Source organism: Loxodonta africana, chromosome 4, assembly GCF_030014295.1.
Source record: "Loxodonta africana isolate mLoxAfr1 chromosome 4, mLoxAfr1.hap2, whole genome shotgun sequence".
Lineage (NCBI taxonomy): Eukaryota > Metazoa > Chordata > Mammalia > Proboscidea > Elephantidae > Loxodonta > Loxodonta africana.
The window spans coordinates 98,099,118-98,119,103 of NC_087345.1; the positions used below are offsets into that span (position 1 = coordinate 98,099,118).

General features: G+C 37.9%; 1 protein-coding gene across 1 annotated transcript in view; it reads left to right on the forward strand.

The window, feature by feature from the left end:
- The window catches only part of NELL2 (neural EGFL like 2), a 392,904-nt gene that overhangs the window by 249,756 nt on the left and 123,162 nt on the right, over positions 1–19,986 (forward strand). Inside the window, exons 14-15 of the mRNA XM_010595995.3 lie at positions 13,089–13,211; positions 16,493–16,588. Of these exons, the coding sequence (XP_010594297.2) occupies positions 13,089–13,211; positions 16,493–16,588 (219 nt within the window). The remainder of the gene's footprint in view (positions 1–13,088; positions 13,212–16,492; positions 16,589–19,986) is intronic.

Here is a 19,986-nt window from a genome sequence, read left to right on the forward strand (position 1 = left end):
CTGCAGTTGGGTACCACCCTTGGTATCATTGCTATGTTCAAGCACGTTGTTGCAGCCACTGTACTGATCCTTCTTATTGATGGTCTTCCTCTTTTTCACTGACCCTATACTTTACCAAGCATGATATCCTTCTCCAGAGAGTGATCCCTCCTGGTAACAAGTCCAAAGGACAAAAGACGAAGTCTTACCATCCTCCCTTCTGAGGAGCATTCTGGCTGCACTTCTTCCAAGGCAGATATTGTTTGTTCTCCTGGCAATCCAAGATATATTCAGTATTTTTCACCAATACCATAATTCAGAAGCATCTGTTCTCCTTTGGTCTTCCTTACTCATTGTCCATCTTTTGCATGCATATGAGACAATTGAAAATACCATGGCTTGAGTCCAGCGCACCTTAGTCGTCAAAATGAAGTCTTTGCTTGTTAGCACTTTAAAGAGGTCTTTTGCAGCAGATCTGCCCAGTGCAATGGTAGTTTGATTTCTTGACTCTGTAGCTATGGCATTGATTATGGGTCCAAGTAAAATGAAATCCTTAACAACTTCAATATTTTCTCCGTTATTATGTTGCTAATTGATCGAGTTATAAGGATTTTTGTTTTCTTTATGTTGAGGCGTAATCCATATTGAAGGCTGTAGTCTTTGATCTTCATCACTTCATCAGTAAGTGCTTCAAGTCCTCTTCATTTTCAGTAAGCAAGTTTGTGCCATCTGCATTAATGCAGGTTGTTGTTGAATTTTCCTCTAATCCTGATGCTGTGTTCTTCCTCATATAGTCCAGCTTCTCTGATTATTTGCTCAGCATACAGAGTGAATAAGTATGGTGAAAGGATACAACCCAGATGCACACCTTTCCTAATTTTAAAACATGCGGTATCTCCTTGTTCTGTTTGAACAACTCCCTTTTGGTGCAGGTTCTATGTGAGCACAATTAAGTGTTCTAGAATTCCCATTCTTTGCAATGTTATCCATAATTTGCTATGGTCCACACAGCCGAGTGCCTTTGCATAGGCAGTAATACACAGATAAACATCTTTCTGGTATTCTCTGCTTTCAGTCACAATTTATCTGACATCAGCAATGGTATTCTTAATGTCCTCTTCTGGATCTGGCTTGAATTTCTGGAAGTTCCCAGTTGATACACTGCTGCAACCAGTTTTGAATTATCTTCAGCAAAATTTTATTTGTGTATGATATTAATGATATTTTTCAATAATTTCCACATTCCATTGGATCATCTTTCTTTGGAATGGGCACAAACATGGATCTCTTCTAGTCAGCTGGGCAGGTAACTGTCTTAGAGATTTCTTGGCATAGACTGTGTGTTTCCAGCATTGCATCTGTTTGTTAAAATATCTCAGTCAGTGTTCTGTCAATTCCCGGAGCCTTGTTTTTTGCCAATGCCTTCCATGCAGCTTGGACTTCTTCCTTCAGTCCATTGGTTCTTGATCATATGCTGCTTCCTGAGATGATTGAAAGTTGACCAGTATTTCTTTTGATAACTTCCTGCATTGTTCAGTATTTTGCCCATAGAATCCTTTAATGTTACAGCTCGAGGCTTGAGTTTTTCCTTCAGTTCTTTAAGCTTGAGAAATGGTGAGCATATTCTTGCTTTTTTTTCTCCAACTCCAGGTCTTTGCACATTTCGTTATAGCACTTCGTCTTTTCGTGCTGCCCTCTGAAGTCTCCTGTTCAGCTCTTTTACTTCATTGTTTCTTCTGTTCGCTTTAGCTACTCTATGTTCAAGAGCAAGTTTAGAATCTCTTCTGACATCCATTTTAGTCTTTTTAATGACCCTTTGCTTTCTTCATGTATGATGTTCTTGATGTCATCCCACAGTTCATCTGGTCTTTGGTCATAAGTGTTCAATGCATCAAGCCTATTCTTGAGATGTTCTTTAAATTCAAGTTGTATGTACTCAAGGTTGTACTTTGGCTCTCATGGACTTGTTTTAATTTTCTTTAGCTTCAACTTGAACTTGCATATGAACAATTGATGGTCTTTTCTGCAGTCAGCCCTTGGCCTTACTCTGACCAATGATATTGAGCTTCTCTGTGGTCTGTTTCCACAGATGTCGTCAGTTTGATTCCTGTGTATTTCATCTGGCAAGGTCCTCATGTATAGTCTCTGTTTATGTTGTTGAAATATGGTATTTGGAATGAATAAGTCATTGGTCTTGCAAAATTCTGACATGTGATCTCCAGTGTCGTTTCTATCACCCAGGCCATATTTTCCAACCACTGATCCTTCTTTGTGTCTGATTTTTGCATTCTAATCACCAGTAGTTATCAATGCATCTTAATTGCATGTTTTATCAATTTCAGACTGCAGAAGGTGGAAAAAATCTTCAGTTTCTTCATCTTTGACATGAGTTGTTGGTTTGTAAATTTGAATAATAGTCTCATTAACTGGTCGTCCTTGTAGGTGTATGAATACTATCCTATCACTGACAGCATGGTACTTCAGGATAAGTCTTGAAATGTTCTTTTTTATAATGAATGCAACATCATTCCTCTTCAAGTTGTCATTTCTGGCATAGTAGGCCATATGACTGTCTGATTCAAAATGGCCAATATCAATTCATTTCAGCTTACTAATGCCAAAGATATAGGTCTTTATGCATTCCATTTCATTTTTGCCGACTTCAGTTTTTCTAGATTCATACTTTGTACATTCTACATTCTAATTATTAATGGATGTTTACAGCTGTTTCTTCTCATTATGAGTCATGCTACCTCAGTAAATGAAAGTCCCTAAAGCTCGACGCCATCCGCGTCATAAAGGTCGACTCTGCTTTGAAGAGGCAGCTCTTCCTCAGTTGTATTTTGAGTACCTTCCAACCTGTGGGGCTCATCTTTCAGCACTGTATCAGACAGTGTTCTGCTGCTATGAATAAGGTTTTCACTAGCCTTTATTTTCAGAAGTAGATCTCCAGGTCATTCTTCCCAGCCTGTCTTAGTTGGAAAGCTTTGCTTAAACTTGTCCACCATGGATGACCCTTCTGGCATTTGAAATTCCAGTGGCATAGCTTCCAGCATCACAGCAACACCCAAGCCACCACTGTACAACAAATTGACAGTAGGCTGTCAGATTACTTTTTCAGAAATCAACTCTTATCTTATCATGCTATCTTTTCTTACACATCAAGAAGTAGCTACTGTTGCCTACTAGATAAAATCATGCTTTATTCCTGACCCTACCAACATTTGTTCTTTACTATTCTCTTTCAGTCATCATCATGTGCCAACTCAAGGACTTCATGGCCCTACCACCCCCATGCTTTTTATCTCTTGTGTGTATTTTCACTCCACGTTGAAAGCACTCTACCTTTTTCCTGTTAAAACTCCTCCTATCTTGTGAGGTCTGCCTGCCTGGCCTTTTTCTCACATGATGCTTTTCCAGACTCCCTGGTCCATCCTCATCTCTTCCTCTTTAATCCTAATGAAATCTTTGTTTATACGTTGTAGTTTTTTAAAGCACTGAAGACAAATCCTGGCCTTGTCATGTTCTAGCTATATAACGAGACATGTACTTCGTCTATGAAAGCTCTGTATTCCCATTTGTAAAATTGGGGATAATAATAGTACCTATATGAGAAGGTCATTGTGAAGACTGAAGGTGATAATGCAAATGAAACATTTAGCACAGTGCTTTACAGCATGTCCTAAAAGCACTCAAAAATTAGCTATTGCCATTATTGTTATTTTCTCTCATAGCACTTAACAATTTACAAATTATATACTGGTATATCTATTCATATCACTAAGTCTTACATAGTGCTTTGAGGTCAAGAATCTCAATTCATGCATCTCTGTGTCCTTCAGAGCACTAGAACATTTAGCAAAAGCTTCATAAACATGTCTTGAGAGAACAAATGTCAATCATCTGGATGATAGCTTGCCCTAGAATTATTTAGACAAAGCTTATTTTACTAAACACAAAACAGAAGTTTTCCATAAAATCATAATTTTAGAGTACCTTGTGAAATTACTGTGAGAATGAAGGTACTGTGCTTCAGTTGTTAAGATTTTTGATCAAATAAGGATTGGGAGAGGAGGCTGAACATACCAGTGAAAAGACTAGAAGAAAATAAACCAAGCATGTCAGAGAAAGGAAATCTGAACAAACTCAGAGTTGCCAAACACACTGAAGAATACAAGAAGTCAGTATTGAATTGGTGTGGTCAGTAAACAGGAAACTTGAATAGTGAACAAAAAATGCTTGGTTGGTAAAAATGAGTTTTAGTGAGTTTGCTGCTGATGTGGACCTTTAGCAAGTATAAAGTATGATTTTTGCAGTCACTTTAATGGCATTAAATGTAGATTCCTGTTAAAGTGACATCCTTGTAAATAGATTTTTTTCTGTAATATGAAGTGAGTAAATAAGTAATCATGAGAAACAAAATAGCTTTTGGTCAGTATGATGGCAGGCCTTTTTTCATGGATGAAACTGTAGAATGTAGTTGTATCAGCATTTTGGAAAACAGAAAAATGTCTAAAATGTGTCTAATGTCAGAAAAGATTGTGAAGAAAACAAACTGTCTGGGTCATTTAGGTTTTCTCCACAGAATTGCAATGAAGTAGAAAATGGAGGATATTACCTAGCTAATAAAGGCAAAGAAACTTTCCTACTGAAATAGAAAATAAGATGAGAAGGTAACTAAAATATGTACTGAATATCTGTTATTTTCCAGGGACTTTACTTTCATCATTTAAGTTTATTCTTCACAGCAACTCTCTGATATAGGTATTAATTTTTCATTTTAAACTTAGGATGATTGGCTAACTTTCTCAAGGTCAAGGATAAAATAGCATCTAAAAGCAAGCCTATCTTGAAATCAGACTACCGTATTTTTATGCAAATAACATGTGCCTTCTACTTTTGTTTGCCAACTGCACCGTCCTCCCATGAGGTGTTTTCAAAAGCACTGCTATGCCAGTTTTTTTTACATGTTGCTGTAAAAAAAAAAAAAAAAAAGATAGTATAGCACACTTACAAAAATACCTCACTACCTCACTGGGGGAGAGCATGGCTGGCAAACATAGAAGGCATGTATTATTTATGTAAAAATATGGTACATACTTTGTCTCCCTGTTATTGCCCATTAAGATATCTACATAATTTTCGTATTTTTACCATTCATATTTACTGATAGTCCTAGTAGAGAAAAGTTGATCAAGGTCATTTAAAATCATTTAATGAGTTGTAATAATGTTCTCTAAAAATCAGTAATCATTAGATACGTAATGTTTTGATTGCAAAGATTTGTACTGCTGGTGGCAATGATCACAATGCCATCATATACCAGAAGGGAAGAAAGGAGGGAGCGAGAAGGAAAGATTTCCAATTCTTCCTTACAGATCCCCAAACCAGCTAGAATTTGTTAGGCTGATAATACAGAACAGCCTTTGAACCCAGTTTGTCCTCATTTTGAAAAGATCTGCAGTAGAATAATTATGAGTGTTTATCTTAGTTTCTTAGTGCTGCTATAACAGAAATATCACAGGTGGATAGCTTTAATGAAATTTATTTTCTCACAGTTTAGAATGCTTGAAGTCTGAATGTAGGACACTGGCTCTTGGGTAAGGCTGTCTGCTCTGGGCAAAAATCCTTGTATAAGCTTCTCTAGCACTGGTGTTCCTTGGTGCCTTGGAGATCTCCACGTTGCATCTGTCTTCCCCTTGTTGGTGCTTGCTTGCTTCTCTCTGTGTCTAAACTGCTCTTTGTATATCTCAGAAGTCATTAGGTTTAAAACACGTCCTACACTGATATGGCCTCATTAACATAGCAAAGAATACCTTATTCCCAAATGGCATTACATCCACGGGCATAAATGTTAGGATTCCAATAGATATTTTGGGGGATGCAATTCAATACATAGCAGTGTGATAGGGAGCTGTCGACAAGTTCATAAGAGTTGTTTAGTTTGATAGAATAGAGAGAATAAATTTTATCTAAGGGTTCACAGATTGTTGCCATATTTTTTATAGGGTTGTACTGTTTTGATGCTCTTTATTGGTCGCTACAGATGACTACATATTTACTTTAGTGGGGACACATATGAGTGAAATTTATCAACAAGCCTCTGCAAAACCCACTGAGAGCTTAAAGCAAGCAATTTTGGTCTATATAAATATAAGAGGAAAAATGACTAAGCAGCTGTACATTTTTTAGATAAACTATCAATCTAAACATGTAGTTTCATGTTTTATAAGCTTCTTAAGAGTTAATTTACATTTCTCCCATGGGCTCCTTGCTCCAAGACTATTCATCCCTAATTAAACCTGAGGGAGGGAGTAGTGGTGGTTCAGTAGTAGAATTCTCACCTTCCATGTGGGAGACCTGGGTTTGATTCCTGGCCGATGTACCTCATATGCTGCCACTACTCTTCTGTCAGTGGAGGCTTTCATGTTGCTGTTATGCTGGACAGGTTTCAGAGGAGCTTCCAGACTAAGATGGACTAGAAAGAAAGGCCTGGTGATATACTTCCAAAAACCAGCCAATGAAAGCCCTATGGATCACAGTGGTCCTATCTACAAGTGATCAGCAAGAAGGTACAGGACTGGGCAATATTTTGTTCCATTGTTCAAGGCATGGCCATGAGGTGGGGGACAGCTTAATGACAGCTGCCAACAACAAACCTGAGGAACCTTGTGCTGAGGTTCCCAAGAATCAGATAATAGGATAATAATCGGTTGCCACTGTGTTTAGGGCCATATTCTGCCACATTCTAAGAGAGAATTTAGTCATTGTGGAAGCTCTATTTCAGAAAACACTGGGTCAGGGGAAGGGAAGCAGCTTTCTCTTTGTGGAACTTTTACCTGTATGTTACTATAGCTACTGTTTTCTCGCGCTTCTACATTTGGAGAGGAGTATCAAAGATACAACATTGTCAGTGTATTTCTCGTGGGTGGAGAACTCCATCATAGAAGAAGAAAGGTTCTGTGAGGGCAGTAGGCCAAATATGAAGGTATAGTATGTTCTAATACTAGATGAGTAGAATATTCTGCATATGCACGTACATATATGTATGCATATGCTGTGTATGTTTGTAACTGAACGTGGTTCTTGTCCTGTCCTATTAGCTGATCAAAGTAAGACGAAGGCCACACCACAAGTTGCAAGGGAAATGGAAAGTGGAAAGTTTATTGTTTGTGCAAACAAGGAGCAATATGGGACCTAGCAGCGGAAAGACCACAGGCTCCCTGCCCCAGGGGAGCAGGGAGCTTTTATGTCCTCAAGTCCTCAGGGGACAGGGATTGGCTCCCAAAATCCAAAACCCTGAGCCCTCCCGTGGCCAAATTAGGAGATCCGGGTGCTGAGTCACGCTGCAAAGGAAAGGACTTTTTGCTTTGCAAATGGGCTCAGGCACCATGGTGTGCTGGAAAATATCTTCCTCTTCAGTGATGTTCAAGCCTGGGGTCAAGTTCAGGGCCAGGGTTCCTCAGGTCCTGGGCATATGCCAAGATCCTGGTTTGCACATGCGCAAGATTCCAGCACCAAATCCAAACTGCTTAGAGCTGAGACATGGTTGGGATAAGCCATAGTTAGAAACTGAGGCTTAATGGGCTGCAAGGTGGGGAGGAGAGCTGCAGGGGAGCAGGGGAAGCCTCATGTATATGTCAACCAGAAAGTCTAGGATATTGCTAGGGGTGTGAAGCAGAGTTATCCACAAACCATGAACAGCATGGCCAGAGCCTGGCCGCTGGTGCCAGAGGAGAGGGTTATCAGGCAGTGGAGGTGTCCACTTGCCAACCTGGCTTAATGTTGAGCTGCAACAGGTTTTTAAGTTGGGAAAATTATCGCTGAAGTTTAACCTCTGTGAGCTGGTTAGCTTGTTTTGCAGGGATTCATACTTGACCCTATTGATATCTTCCTCTTCTTTTAAAAGCTTTTCTCGACCTTGTGAAAACATGGATTTTAGTATGAATAGAAAGCAACTCAGTCCTTTGCCCTAAGGCCGTCTATAATTCTAATAAGGCTTCTATTGAACAGAGTTAGTAATGATAACTTCCTGATTGTGAAGTGATAGAAGAAACCACATTCAATAAAAATAAACTGTGAAGATCTCTGGAAAATTACAAAGAAGAACACTAGGATGAAAAAAATAGATTGGAGAAAATACAAATACAAATATGTCAGGACGCTCTACTGCGTAGTAATTAATAACCTAGTTTTTGGAGTCAAACAGATCTGACTTTGCAACTCTACTACTTACTACCTTGGTGACCAAGCTACTTATCCTTTCCAAACCAAGTTTAATTTTTAATAAAATAGCAATAAATTTCCTAATATGAGAATTAAATGAGATCATATATGTTACAAAGAACTGAGCTGTAGCTATGATTATTAAAAATCATTTAGGTTCATTCTTTCAAGATTTCAAAAACAAAACAGATTACATGATGGTGTTTCAACTCTGAATCTACACCCCCCACACACATATACACACATGTAAAAAAAAAAAAATCCGTGTAAAATGCCCTGTTCTCCATGAAGTCATTCTTGGACTTTTACCTGACCTAACCAGAAATGGCTTTTTTCCTTTGATGTCTTGCAGCCCTGTATAAATAGAGGTTACTTCCTTATCTCATTATTTCTCATAATGAAGCCATGTATTAAAGGCATTTGTGGTTTTGTCTTATCTCCACAACTAAACCATAAGCTTGTTGAGAACTATCCCTGTTTATAATATTTGTATCTCAAGAACATCCTAGTACACAATAGACATTGAAGAAAAATGTATTTAATTTAGTTGGAATGTAGATATATTTAAGTGATTACTTTTCACTCCTATTTTCTACAGTATTTTCATTTTATATCATACTGAACATGTGCTATATGTATTGCATGTCTGTGTTGAATCATAGTGATAAAAATGATGTGAATTTTAGAGTGGCCCTTTTGTCTGGAAACAACTCAATATGAATACCAAATTTAAAGCTCAATTCAAGTGCAAATATATGATATTACTGATGACAGTGTTGGGTTTACAGTCTTAAAATATTTTAAATACATTAAATCACCCAGGTTACAGTTAATCAATGAAACCAAACCAAACCCACTGCCCTTGAATCAATTTCAACTCATAGAGACCTATAGGACAAAGCAAAACTGCCCCACAGGGTTCCCAAGGCTGTAAATATTTATGGAAGCAGACTACCATGTCTGACAGTGGGTTTGAACTGTCGACCTTTTAGTTTGTAGCTGAGCACTTTAACCACTGCACCACCATTGTTACATATAAACCTGCTTTTAGACAAATCCAGGTGTGTGTGTGTGTATATATATATATATGTGTATATATATATTTTTTTCTGTAGAGGAATTTTATTGCAATGAGCCTTGTCACTGGTAAGAAGTCAGTTAAGTAGTATGTAGAGATGTAGAGCAAAGAAATTATGGCACCAAGGACAGATTTTTGCCAGTTATTATTATAAGATCATGGATTCTAAAGATAATGTACTACAATGATTGACATCCATATTATTTTTAGTTAGTTCTGTTGAGTGGTGGTGTTTTCTTTCTATATGTTTTTTTTTAATTTCATTTAAATTTTTCTCATAGATACAAAGAACAATTAAACTTTAATTAAAATAAATGTGCTAATATTTTTAATGAAGAATAGTTAGAGAGAGGTACTTTTGATTTCAATCCTAGCTGTTACTTGGACTATCATATCACATGAACAATGAAATTTTTACTGAGGATGTGAAAATAGCATTGTGTCTTATGGATTGAATATTAGGGACATCAGATCTGAAATGTCGGCTTTTCAGTAGACATGAATAAAACTTGAAATTCATTCACTATTATATACTGACGCGCTGTTCAGAAACATTGAAATATAATATTGATTTGAATTTTGTCTTAGAATCTCCCTCCTTATTTAATCTTACTTACTATATCTGGAAAGTGTTAGAGGAATTATTAAAGATGGCCTAGGAGAGGCTGACCGGTGGGTTGGTGGTGGAGTCCTCAGGGATGTGTGAGTCAGAGAAAGGGCAAGAAGTTGCCATTTGATCAAAACTGGATACAGAGCACCAATAATTATTTATCGAGATAACCTTACAGAATATTTGCTCGTTTTTCCATTCACATTCTGTTTGGGAAGGACTGTCAAATTACAATTATTTCTTACATGAGATTATAGACATTTTAAAAGGCTTTATCTAAGATCACTGTGCACTTTGGTTAATAATTATGAGTATATCTATGGCCAACTTTACTGTAAGTAGTCTGAAAAAAACTCACAAATATTAGTGTTAAGGAACTAATATTGTCTGTTTGTAAAAATATGTCCTGGTACTGTAATTAATACTCGAAATATCCCAAATCAAATAAAACACCACCACAATAAAGTCAGTGTGAAAAACAGCTCAGATTTTCAGTAGGTCTCTGTCATCTAGTCTACAATCTAATAAATTAGAATTGGCTTGAATAATAATGGCAGATAAAGATAGTTCCTAGCTTTCTTCATTTATTCAGTCATTAATCCAAGAAACATTCCTTGAATGCTGAAATGAAATACCAAGAACAATGCAACTATTAACAATCCCAGGGTGGTGCTTGAGGATAGAGGAACAAGGAAAAAGAGATAGTTATGATAAAAATAACAACAGAGCCATCTGTACATTGCCAGGGAAAACAGACAAAAAAAAAAAAAAAAGAAACCCATTGCCATCGAGTAGATTCTGACTCATATCGACCCTACAGGACAGAGTAGAACTGCCTCATAGGGTTTCCAGGGAGCGCCTGGAGGATTCAAACTGCTGACCTTTTGGTTAGCAACCATAATACTTAACCACTACACCTCAAGAGAGAGGAAGTAAGGCAATTTAACACAAAACATAACATTTTATTGTAATCTTTAAAAATGATGACTTTCCAGGAGGACCAATGAGAGGGCGCTTTAGGCACAGGCAACAGTAAGTGTTAAGGTACGAATGTATTTAAAAACCTGAAAACAGCCTTTACCCTTGAATTACTTAGGAACACACTCATTTCAGTAACCGTGAGAGCAAATGACAACATAGGAAACCACATCCCAGGTTGCGTCATTATTTAGCGTTTATTGAACATTATCATACTGGGTGCTAAACTGAATCTTGTTAGGCACTTCTTCTACCCAGTGAGTACGGTCCAATTAAGAAGACAACCCAGGCAGGGATGAAAACAGCATTAAATCAATCAGCAGCTGTCGTTTAAGGGCCTATGGCTGTGCATATAGAGATTTATAGATTAACTGAAGCAGTTTGAATTACACTGGGAGGAAAATTGGCAGCAGGTGCAAACTTCAGAGTGTGGATTTATTTTGCTTCAGGCAGCTGAACCCAGAGGTAGGTAGGTTCATTGGGACTAATGGGACCATTATGGTCCTTCTGAAATTTTATGATGGTCCTCAAGGGTAGCCCTAATTAGGAGACCCATGTATAATCCAGCTATTTTTCTAAAATACCAGTGCTAAGCATGCGTTTATACAAACTATGAAATACCCTGCTGCTGGATAAGAGGGCTAGAATTTTGTGCCATTTGGGGGTAATTCAGCTAGGAATTGAGCCAATAAGATGGCCATTTGTGCAGTGCTGAAACCTTACTGACTGGAATCTCTCCTCTGATAAACTATTGGGAATAATCTCTAAGAATTTTATTACAAGGCTATAATTAAAACTATCGTAGTGTGGTGCTTCAAAAGCACTGGAAACAAAATAATGCCATAGTGGAAAGTTAATCTTTATTTTTAAAAAATAAAACAGAGAGCGTTCCGATTTAGTAGTTAAGCTGAATGATTTTAACCTAATCTCAATTGTGTATGCCACAGGAAATTTTTTCAAAGTTGCAGACACATTACCATTATAATGTCCAGAATACAAAGAGTTCTAAAATTAAAAGCAAATATTTCTTTTAGCATTGATGATTTACAGCATAGTAAATTAATGGCTTTTCCAGCATAAATGTTTTAAAAATATATTCAATTTTAGACCTAAACAATATTTACATAAGAGACTAAGTAGTAAGTAGTGTCATGCACGGTAGGGATTTTAGATGGCAGCTAATTTGTATGCATTTCCTCACTTGTATTTTATTTCCTACTCATCTTGATTTTGAGGTTAGATCTGTTTTCCTTTTTATATTCACTGTATTTTTTTTTATTTACTTCTTACATTTACATTTTTGCTGAACGCTGAGATAGAATTCTGATGTTATCCAATAGAATTTCAGAAGAATTTAGGAAGGCTACCTAAGCATCTGAGCCCCATTCGACTCATCTTTAAAATAGTGATATGATAGTAGTTCTGCCTCTCTCACAGGGGTGCTGGGAGGATCAGATGACTCAGTGCTTTCAAAAGTGTCAAGTGATAAGCAGTTAGAGGAGGTATCATATTGATTGTATATCAAATTTGTATTTTAAAGCTTATACTTGCACATATTATAAGAGTAAGTTTGCTTATTTAATAGAAGTGTAGTACTTTGCTTGCAAGGGGAGGGAAATTACTAAGGAGGTCAGATATTCCCCCAACAGTTCACGTACGTATGCCTGCAAGAGTAGATGTGGGTGTTATTGTCCAGCACCTAACTTCCAGGGCTTCAACTCCATTATCTTGCAGGTCAGGACTCAAGGAGCAATGCAGTGTCAGATCCTTCCCTGTCACCCTTAGCATGCTACAGGAAAGAGTCAGCAGATTTATATCCCAAGGATAGCTCCCCCGATACTACCTGCGGAGACCTAATACAGCAGGCTCTAGAATCTACCTCTGAGAGTTAACCACAGTAGCAAAAGTTTTCTCACCTACTGTCTCCGCTCCGTAGACACCCATCTTTGCCCTGTCTGTCCTTCTAGCCCTTCCTACTTTGGTGGGCCTTTTGTCAAAATCCTTTTGCATTCAAGGCTTGTGAATGTGTAAATTATGTATGTACTTCAAGAGGAGTAGATTACTTCAAAATCTGGACTCTTCTATAATTTATAATTTGTGTATGTCTGTGTTTGAAAGAAATAACATGCAATAACCAAGAGGTGGGTGCAGTTAAAAATATGGTTTTTTGAAAAACTGTATTTAAGTAAAAAAAAAAAAATGTGTTCATAATTTCAGAACATGATGAATGCATCACAAATCAGCACAACTGTGATGAAAATGCTTTATGCTTCAACACTGTTGGAGGACACAACTGTGTCTGCAAGCCGGGCTATACTGGGAATGGAACCACATGCAAAGGTAAAAGGTTTAAATGCCAACACCTCATCAATAATTCATCTCTACCTCCTGCCACCTCTTTGTTTTACTGTTATCTACCTTGTGGACATGTCCCGCAGTCCTTGAGAGCTGTAGTGTGTGGCTCATAGTCTTCCTCTAAGGTCTCGCTATCCTCCTAGGTTACTTCAGCGTCAAGTGGCTAAATCGTTCAACTCCTTCAGTTTAATGTTCTTTGACCTTAACTCTGCAGGATTTTTCATCGCTACATTAAAAAAAAAAAATTTTTTTTTTTTTTTTAATTCCTCTGTAGAAAACCATACCCATGACCACATCTTGGGCATTTTTGTTATCCAAAATAGCTCCATCTTTAAAAATCTTAAACTTCAACATTTCACTGTTCTGACCGTAAGTTTCTCTCCCTCCAGTTTGTTCACTCTGTTCCTTCCACAGTTCTAGGGCTTCAGTTTTTTGGACGCTTCCTTTTCAGTTTACCAGTTTTTCTATTTTGAGCCCAAGCATGTACATATCGCGGCAGCTGTTTTTTTAGGCAGCAGTTAATGGCTAAGTGTAAGATTTTATGAAAGAGCTCCATAGCTTCTCTCAAAAGATCAGCAGTTCAAATCTACCAGGTGCCCTGTGGAAACTCTATGGGGCAGTTCTACTCTGTCCTATAAGGTTGCTATAAGTCAGAATCGACTCGACAGCAGCAGATTTGGTTTTTGGTTTTTATCAACCCATTGGAGCCCTGGTGGTACAGTGGTTAAGAGTTCAGGCTGCTAACCAAAAGGTCAGCAGTTCAAATCCACCAGTTACTCCTTGGAAACCGTATGGGGCAGTTCTACTCTGTCCTGTAGGGCCACTATGAGTCAGAATTGACTAGATGGCAACGGGTTTGATTTGGTTTTATCAGCCCATTTGTCCTACTGCCACAATTCACTGTGAAATATCTCCATTTTGAGTCAGCCTGAGAATTTTCTCTACTGTCTCGCTCTTGAGCTGTTGGATACTACTGTAGAAAATAAATTAATTGTGCTGATTGGGTTTCTACATGTTGTATTTTCCCATTTTAGCTGGTTTGTTAATACCAATTGATATTTCTTTTAAATGTCCTGTTGAGCTCAGATTTCCATTTTCATCAGTAGATGTTCTGACTGTGGTACACCACCATCCATACAGTTACCCTTCACCACTGTCCTATTTTCTTTCATCAGATGAGCTCACCCCCATCTCTCGAGGAAAAACAGAGAATCTGTTTTGGATAGTCTGCCAACTCCTGTAGGATAAAATCCCTAGTCATTATATCATATAGATTTACTTGTGATTTGTCTAGTTTAGGCAAAACCACTCATTCCTGAAATGAACTGTGCCCTTTATCCCTACCAAACTATTTGTAGTTCACTGCACTCAATATACTACAATATTGTATATGTTGGAGGTAGGAAATAACAAGAAATAGTTGATAATATAGTGGCACCACAACCATGAATCTTATGGCCTTGTCTACAACAGCAGGTTAGAGCCAGATATATCTGGGCCAGAGGATGACTCTAGCGTGAAGAAGTCTATGGAAATTATTATACAGATCACTGTGAAGAAGGCCTACTCATTTTGGTGTTCAAATCCTATAAAGACTTGCTTGGTAAAACTAAATAAATACCAAGAAACACCAGACTAATAGAGTCCATAGAACAGTATAAATGAACCCTTAGGACTTTCCCAAAGCATCCAGATATTCGGAGAGTTTGGACTTAAGATTTCATCAAAGAGCTCCACAGCTTCTCTCTCTTTTCTCAGAGTCTATTTGACTCTGACTTCAATTTAATGCAAATAGTAGTATATGGCATAAAGAACTTTGAATTCATGAACAGATGCAGACAGATAACTCTTACCTTTGAAGGAAAGAAATCTTTCAAGAATCTATAAATTCCATTTGGAAGTTTAATTACATGTGGCCTGAATAAAGAATTTCTAGTTCCTGTGTGCAGCTCTGTTGGGAATAGGGAAAAAGAAGCTGAGCAGTAGATAGTTTAGGTGTGGGATTTAAATTGTTGAGTCCTATGCGTATTACTCCAAGAACGATATGCTTGGCAAACATGGTCAGGTAGATCTACCCTTTATTACTGATGAAGTTTAAATACAAAATCCCTGTGCAAATCCTTGGTGATCTGGATATGCTTTTTGCCTAGGATAAAGAAAGTTCATCTTAACTAATTAGAAGAAGCACATGCCAGAAAACAGGAGAAAAAGCTTTTGCTTCAGTACCTAGAACCAAGCTGATCTAGTTTCATCTATGACAGGCCTTGTCAGGCTCGGGGAGCAGCCCCTGGGCCTTACAGAGACAAAGGCTAAACTGAAGTTGAAGCAGAAATTCTTAAGGGAAGTCAGTCTCACCCGTCTCATTTTTCTCACCTTCTTTGAGGGTAATATAGATCACCTTTGAGAGGGCTCAGGCATTGACCCCTTTTCCTACTCACAAGAAAGACATGTCCCCTCACTCCCAAACCCACTCTACTACAGTAGTCTATGTCATGCCTTTGCAATGCCCATGATCCTGGGTCCTGACTTATTCTTAGCAGTAGAATGTAAGGCTTTTCCTGAATACCGCTATAGCAAATTCTTTTTTGCTATTGGATAAGGACTAGTTTAGAAAATTTTGAAGGACCAGGTGTTTCCTTAATATTTTAGTACTTTGGCCAGTGGGTGGCGCAGTGGTTAAGAGCTGGGCTGCTAACCAAAAGGTCGGTAGTTCAAATCCAGCAGTTGCTCCTTGGTTTGGAAACCCTATGGGGTGGTTCTACTCTGTCCTATAGGGTTGCTATGAGGTGGAATCAATTCAATGGCAACGCAACAAGTTTTTGGTTCTGGCCAATGAGTAGAATGGTCACAGCCCCATGGAATTCAGATATTTCCTATTTCCTAGTTTCATTCTTTTGATGGTAGTTTGCTCCTTAAGAAAACTTCTAGGATGACTGACATTTTTTTTTAGTTTTATTTTCAAGTGCGTTGTTATGGTGAGATGCAATCTGCATTTTAATGTACTTTATGTTATATACAGTTACTGTTTATTTGTTAAAAAAAACTTAAGCATTTTATTTAGAGGTGAAATATTTAACATTGAAAAAAGCATTGCTTTACAAATTATGTTTCTTATATGGATAAAAAGCATTATATAAATATGAAAATATAACAGCTTTCCTAATTCATTGTTCATATCTCTGAGAGAAAAAAAGATAAGTTGGTTTTGGAGTATCTTGAACTACTTGCTTCTAAGGTGCTGAGATTATGTATCTGAATTATTTTAGCATTTTGCAAAGATGGCTGTAGAAACGGAGGAGCCTGTATTGCAGCTAATGTGTGTGCTTGCCCACAAGGCTTCACCGGGCCCAGCTGTGAAGCAGGTAAGAATACCATTTCATCGTCTAGAAAATGGATTTTTATGCCAATGTATGAAGTAATCCATGAGGAAAATAATGTTTCAAATTTTGAGTGGGCTCTCAAAGCATGGAGCTATTAATAAGGAAGTGCTGCAAGGGAGGAGGTGGGATGTTTCAGTGATGCGTAATCCTTGAGCCATCCCCCAAAGCCACTTTAAGGAGGTTTTGCAGCTATTATAACTAGAAGCATATTGAACTTTCTCAGAAAGATGTGTGAGGTTGCCCAGTATTTCATGACTTCACAATTCATTTTACTTGTTTGGAGCCCATTTTTTCTGGGATCTATATGATTATATTAAAGTACAGAATTCAAGCTTATGGCCAGCAGAGTTCCTAACACACTATCTTCTGCGTCCATGTTTGATAATTTTAAATAAGTTCTTACCTGGCTCATTCAGTCTTCATTCACTGTTGTTTATTTAGAAACTGTTTAAAGTCTTCTCCTCCTTAATTATTCTTCACCCAAGTCCATTCTGAGTTCACTCTCTTTGGTGGACACTAATTCTACAAACTTTAAGAATATGTAAAATATATATGTAGTCTTGTATATAGCTTATGATGCAAAGTAAAATGCTTTATTTAATTAAAAGCATACTTTGGGAATAAAAAAATTGTGTATTAGCTCCTAATTAAATCATGTCAACAGTAGTTTTTGTTGCTGTCGCTTAAGTGAGTTTCCATACCACATGACCTCAGAGACTGTGGTGGTTCCGAGAGAAGGCTAGCTGCCACCGGTGATTGACGGTTACCATCCACGTTGCTCTCCACATATTTCAGTGCAGTCGATGCAGTGCATGCGTGACCTCCATTCCACTTGCCGAGCCATCTGGTTTAATAAGCACACTGGCTGATTAGAATTTGAGACAGAAAATGTTCTGGTCCATTTGAGAAATGAATGTTTTACTGAATAAAATACTGCCACTGTGCACAGGACAAGTCCTCATGAAAGGGCTTGCATCACTAGATCACCTCTTTCTACAAGTACCTGTATGTGGTGTTTTTCAAACTTCAGTAAATAACTGATTTCAAAGATCTCTAGTAGAAAGTGCATAGTGGCTAACTTTTATATGTGGATCACTTCCGAAATGTGAGCTCCCCAAATGCACTGTGCTTGTGGGTCACCCACAGATCTTGTTAACTTGTTAAAACAAACAAACAAACAAAACAAACCACTGCAATGGAATTGATTCCCACACATAGCAACTCTATAGGACAGAGTGGAACTGTCCCATAGGGTTTCCAAGGCTAGAAATCTTTACAGAAGCAGACTGCCACATCTTTCTCCTGCAGAGTGGCTGGTGGATTCCAACTGCCAACTTTTTGGTTAGCAGCAGAGCTCTTTAACCACTGCGCCCCTAGGGCTCCAGTCAGTTAACTTGTTACGTGTTAAAAATACGGATTTCTGGTAATAAACTGTTATAGGATTTACTAGATCAAAATCTGGTACTTCTCATGCAGTGGTTCTCCAATGTTTCTGTGCTGTGATCTTCCCCGTGGGTACACCCACACACATCTAGGTGTGCTGTGGACCTCTGTACGTCAGCTCCTGTCGTGACCGTGTTTCCTGAGTATTGTATTTGTGCTGCTTTTGGTACAGAGTCTGGATACTGAAATATTGGCTTTTTCAGGTATTTTATTGGTTTGGGAATAATGGTGCAGAATTTTAAAATAAAGTTTGTCAAAGAAAATGTGAGATGAATAATGGCCATACTCAACCCTGAATATCATTCTTCCACTAGAAAAAATTATATAATGAGATTATTAAAATCTAGAATGGAATAAAATTAATTCTAGCAATGTAAAATTTAATACTGGTGTTAAAAATAACCCAACAGAACACTTATCTTTCTGTATGTAACTATTTTGAACTTTCAGTCTATCAGAAGACAATTACAGACTTAATCTAAGTAGCTATCTGTAGCAGCCAAGGGCTTAGAGTAAGACAGATGCGGGTTTAAAATCTACTTCTACCACTTGCTTGTTATGTGATCTTGGATAAGTTACATAACTTTTCAGTGCCTTGTACCCTGTATGCATCAGCCAATCTTCTGCCACATCTGCTGTTTGGCATTGCGGGAACTCTTTACTCTGAACAATCAAACCATTTTGTACATTTGCCTTATCTACTCAGAGTGAAGAACTCTGAGTTACTTGCTATGAAGCACTGCCTTCTTTCTGCCTCCAGCAGACATCATTAACCTGAAATCCCTGGAACCCTGCCATTCCGTGATGGACTTTAGGGGTTCACGAATCCTCTGAATATCTATACATATGTACATTTTTCTGCAGAGAGGATCTGTAACCTTTAAAGTTTTCATATGAGTTTTATAACTTAAAAAGAGTTAAGAACCACTGGTGAGAGAATCTTTAATGATTCATAATGAGAACTAACTTATTTCATTCTGAGAAGGGTGATCCAAACTTAGATATCCAGTGTCTCTGCTGTGCTTCCGTAAAAAAAAAAAAAAAAAATCCAAAGTCCCCAAACCAAACTTAGCATCTTCTCCATAATTCATGCCTCCTCTCCTCCATCGCTCTTTCTCCTCTTTTCCCACCAGAATCTGCTTTATTTCTTTTCTTTATTTCAGTGGATGGCAGCTTCACCCAACAAGTATTCTAGGACAGTAGTCAGAGTGTCAATCCCTCTCATGCTCTTTTCCACATCCAATCACCTGCCAAGTCCTTTGATCCATCACTTTACAACCAGCCTATTTCTTTCCGATCTGGATGGTATTACAGCAATTCAGGGCTTAAGTTTGTCTCTCTCCAGTCCAGTGTGCACCTAGTATCACAGAACAAATCTGATCATATCACCCCATGATGAAAAAACAGTCACTATTTCCTAATGCCCTCAGAATAAAAGCCACATTTCTTAATGTGGTATATAAAGCCCTTTTAGACTTGATTCCTGCTTATCTACTCAGCTTTGTCTTCTTGGTACTGCCACCTCACCTCATTCCTACCCCTAGGCAGTAAACTTTTGGGGAGGTATAGGGTATATCTTGTTCACTTTTGTGTCATCAAGATATGAGACCTACAACTCAGTAGGTGTTTCATAAATATTTGCTGAATAAATAAAGGTGAGAATGAATGATTATTTAAATGGTAAGGAAAAAGACGGTGTGGTAGGGTCTATATTTGATTGATTTTTTTAAATGAATGCTACTTTAAGGAGGCCTCTCAGGGTCATCTAGTCCTGTACTCTCATGTGGCAAATGAGGTAATTAAGGCACAGAAGTAACTCACACAAGGTGTTTCATTACAGTTCCAAGATCCAGAATCTAGAACTCAGGTCTTCTGATTCCAGGTCTGACAGCTCTTTCTCTCTCTGCCTTGCTTTTTGCCTAAGAATTTATTACCAT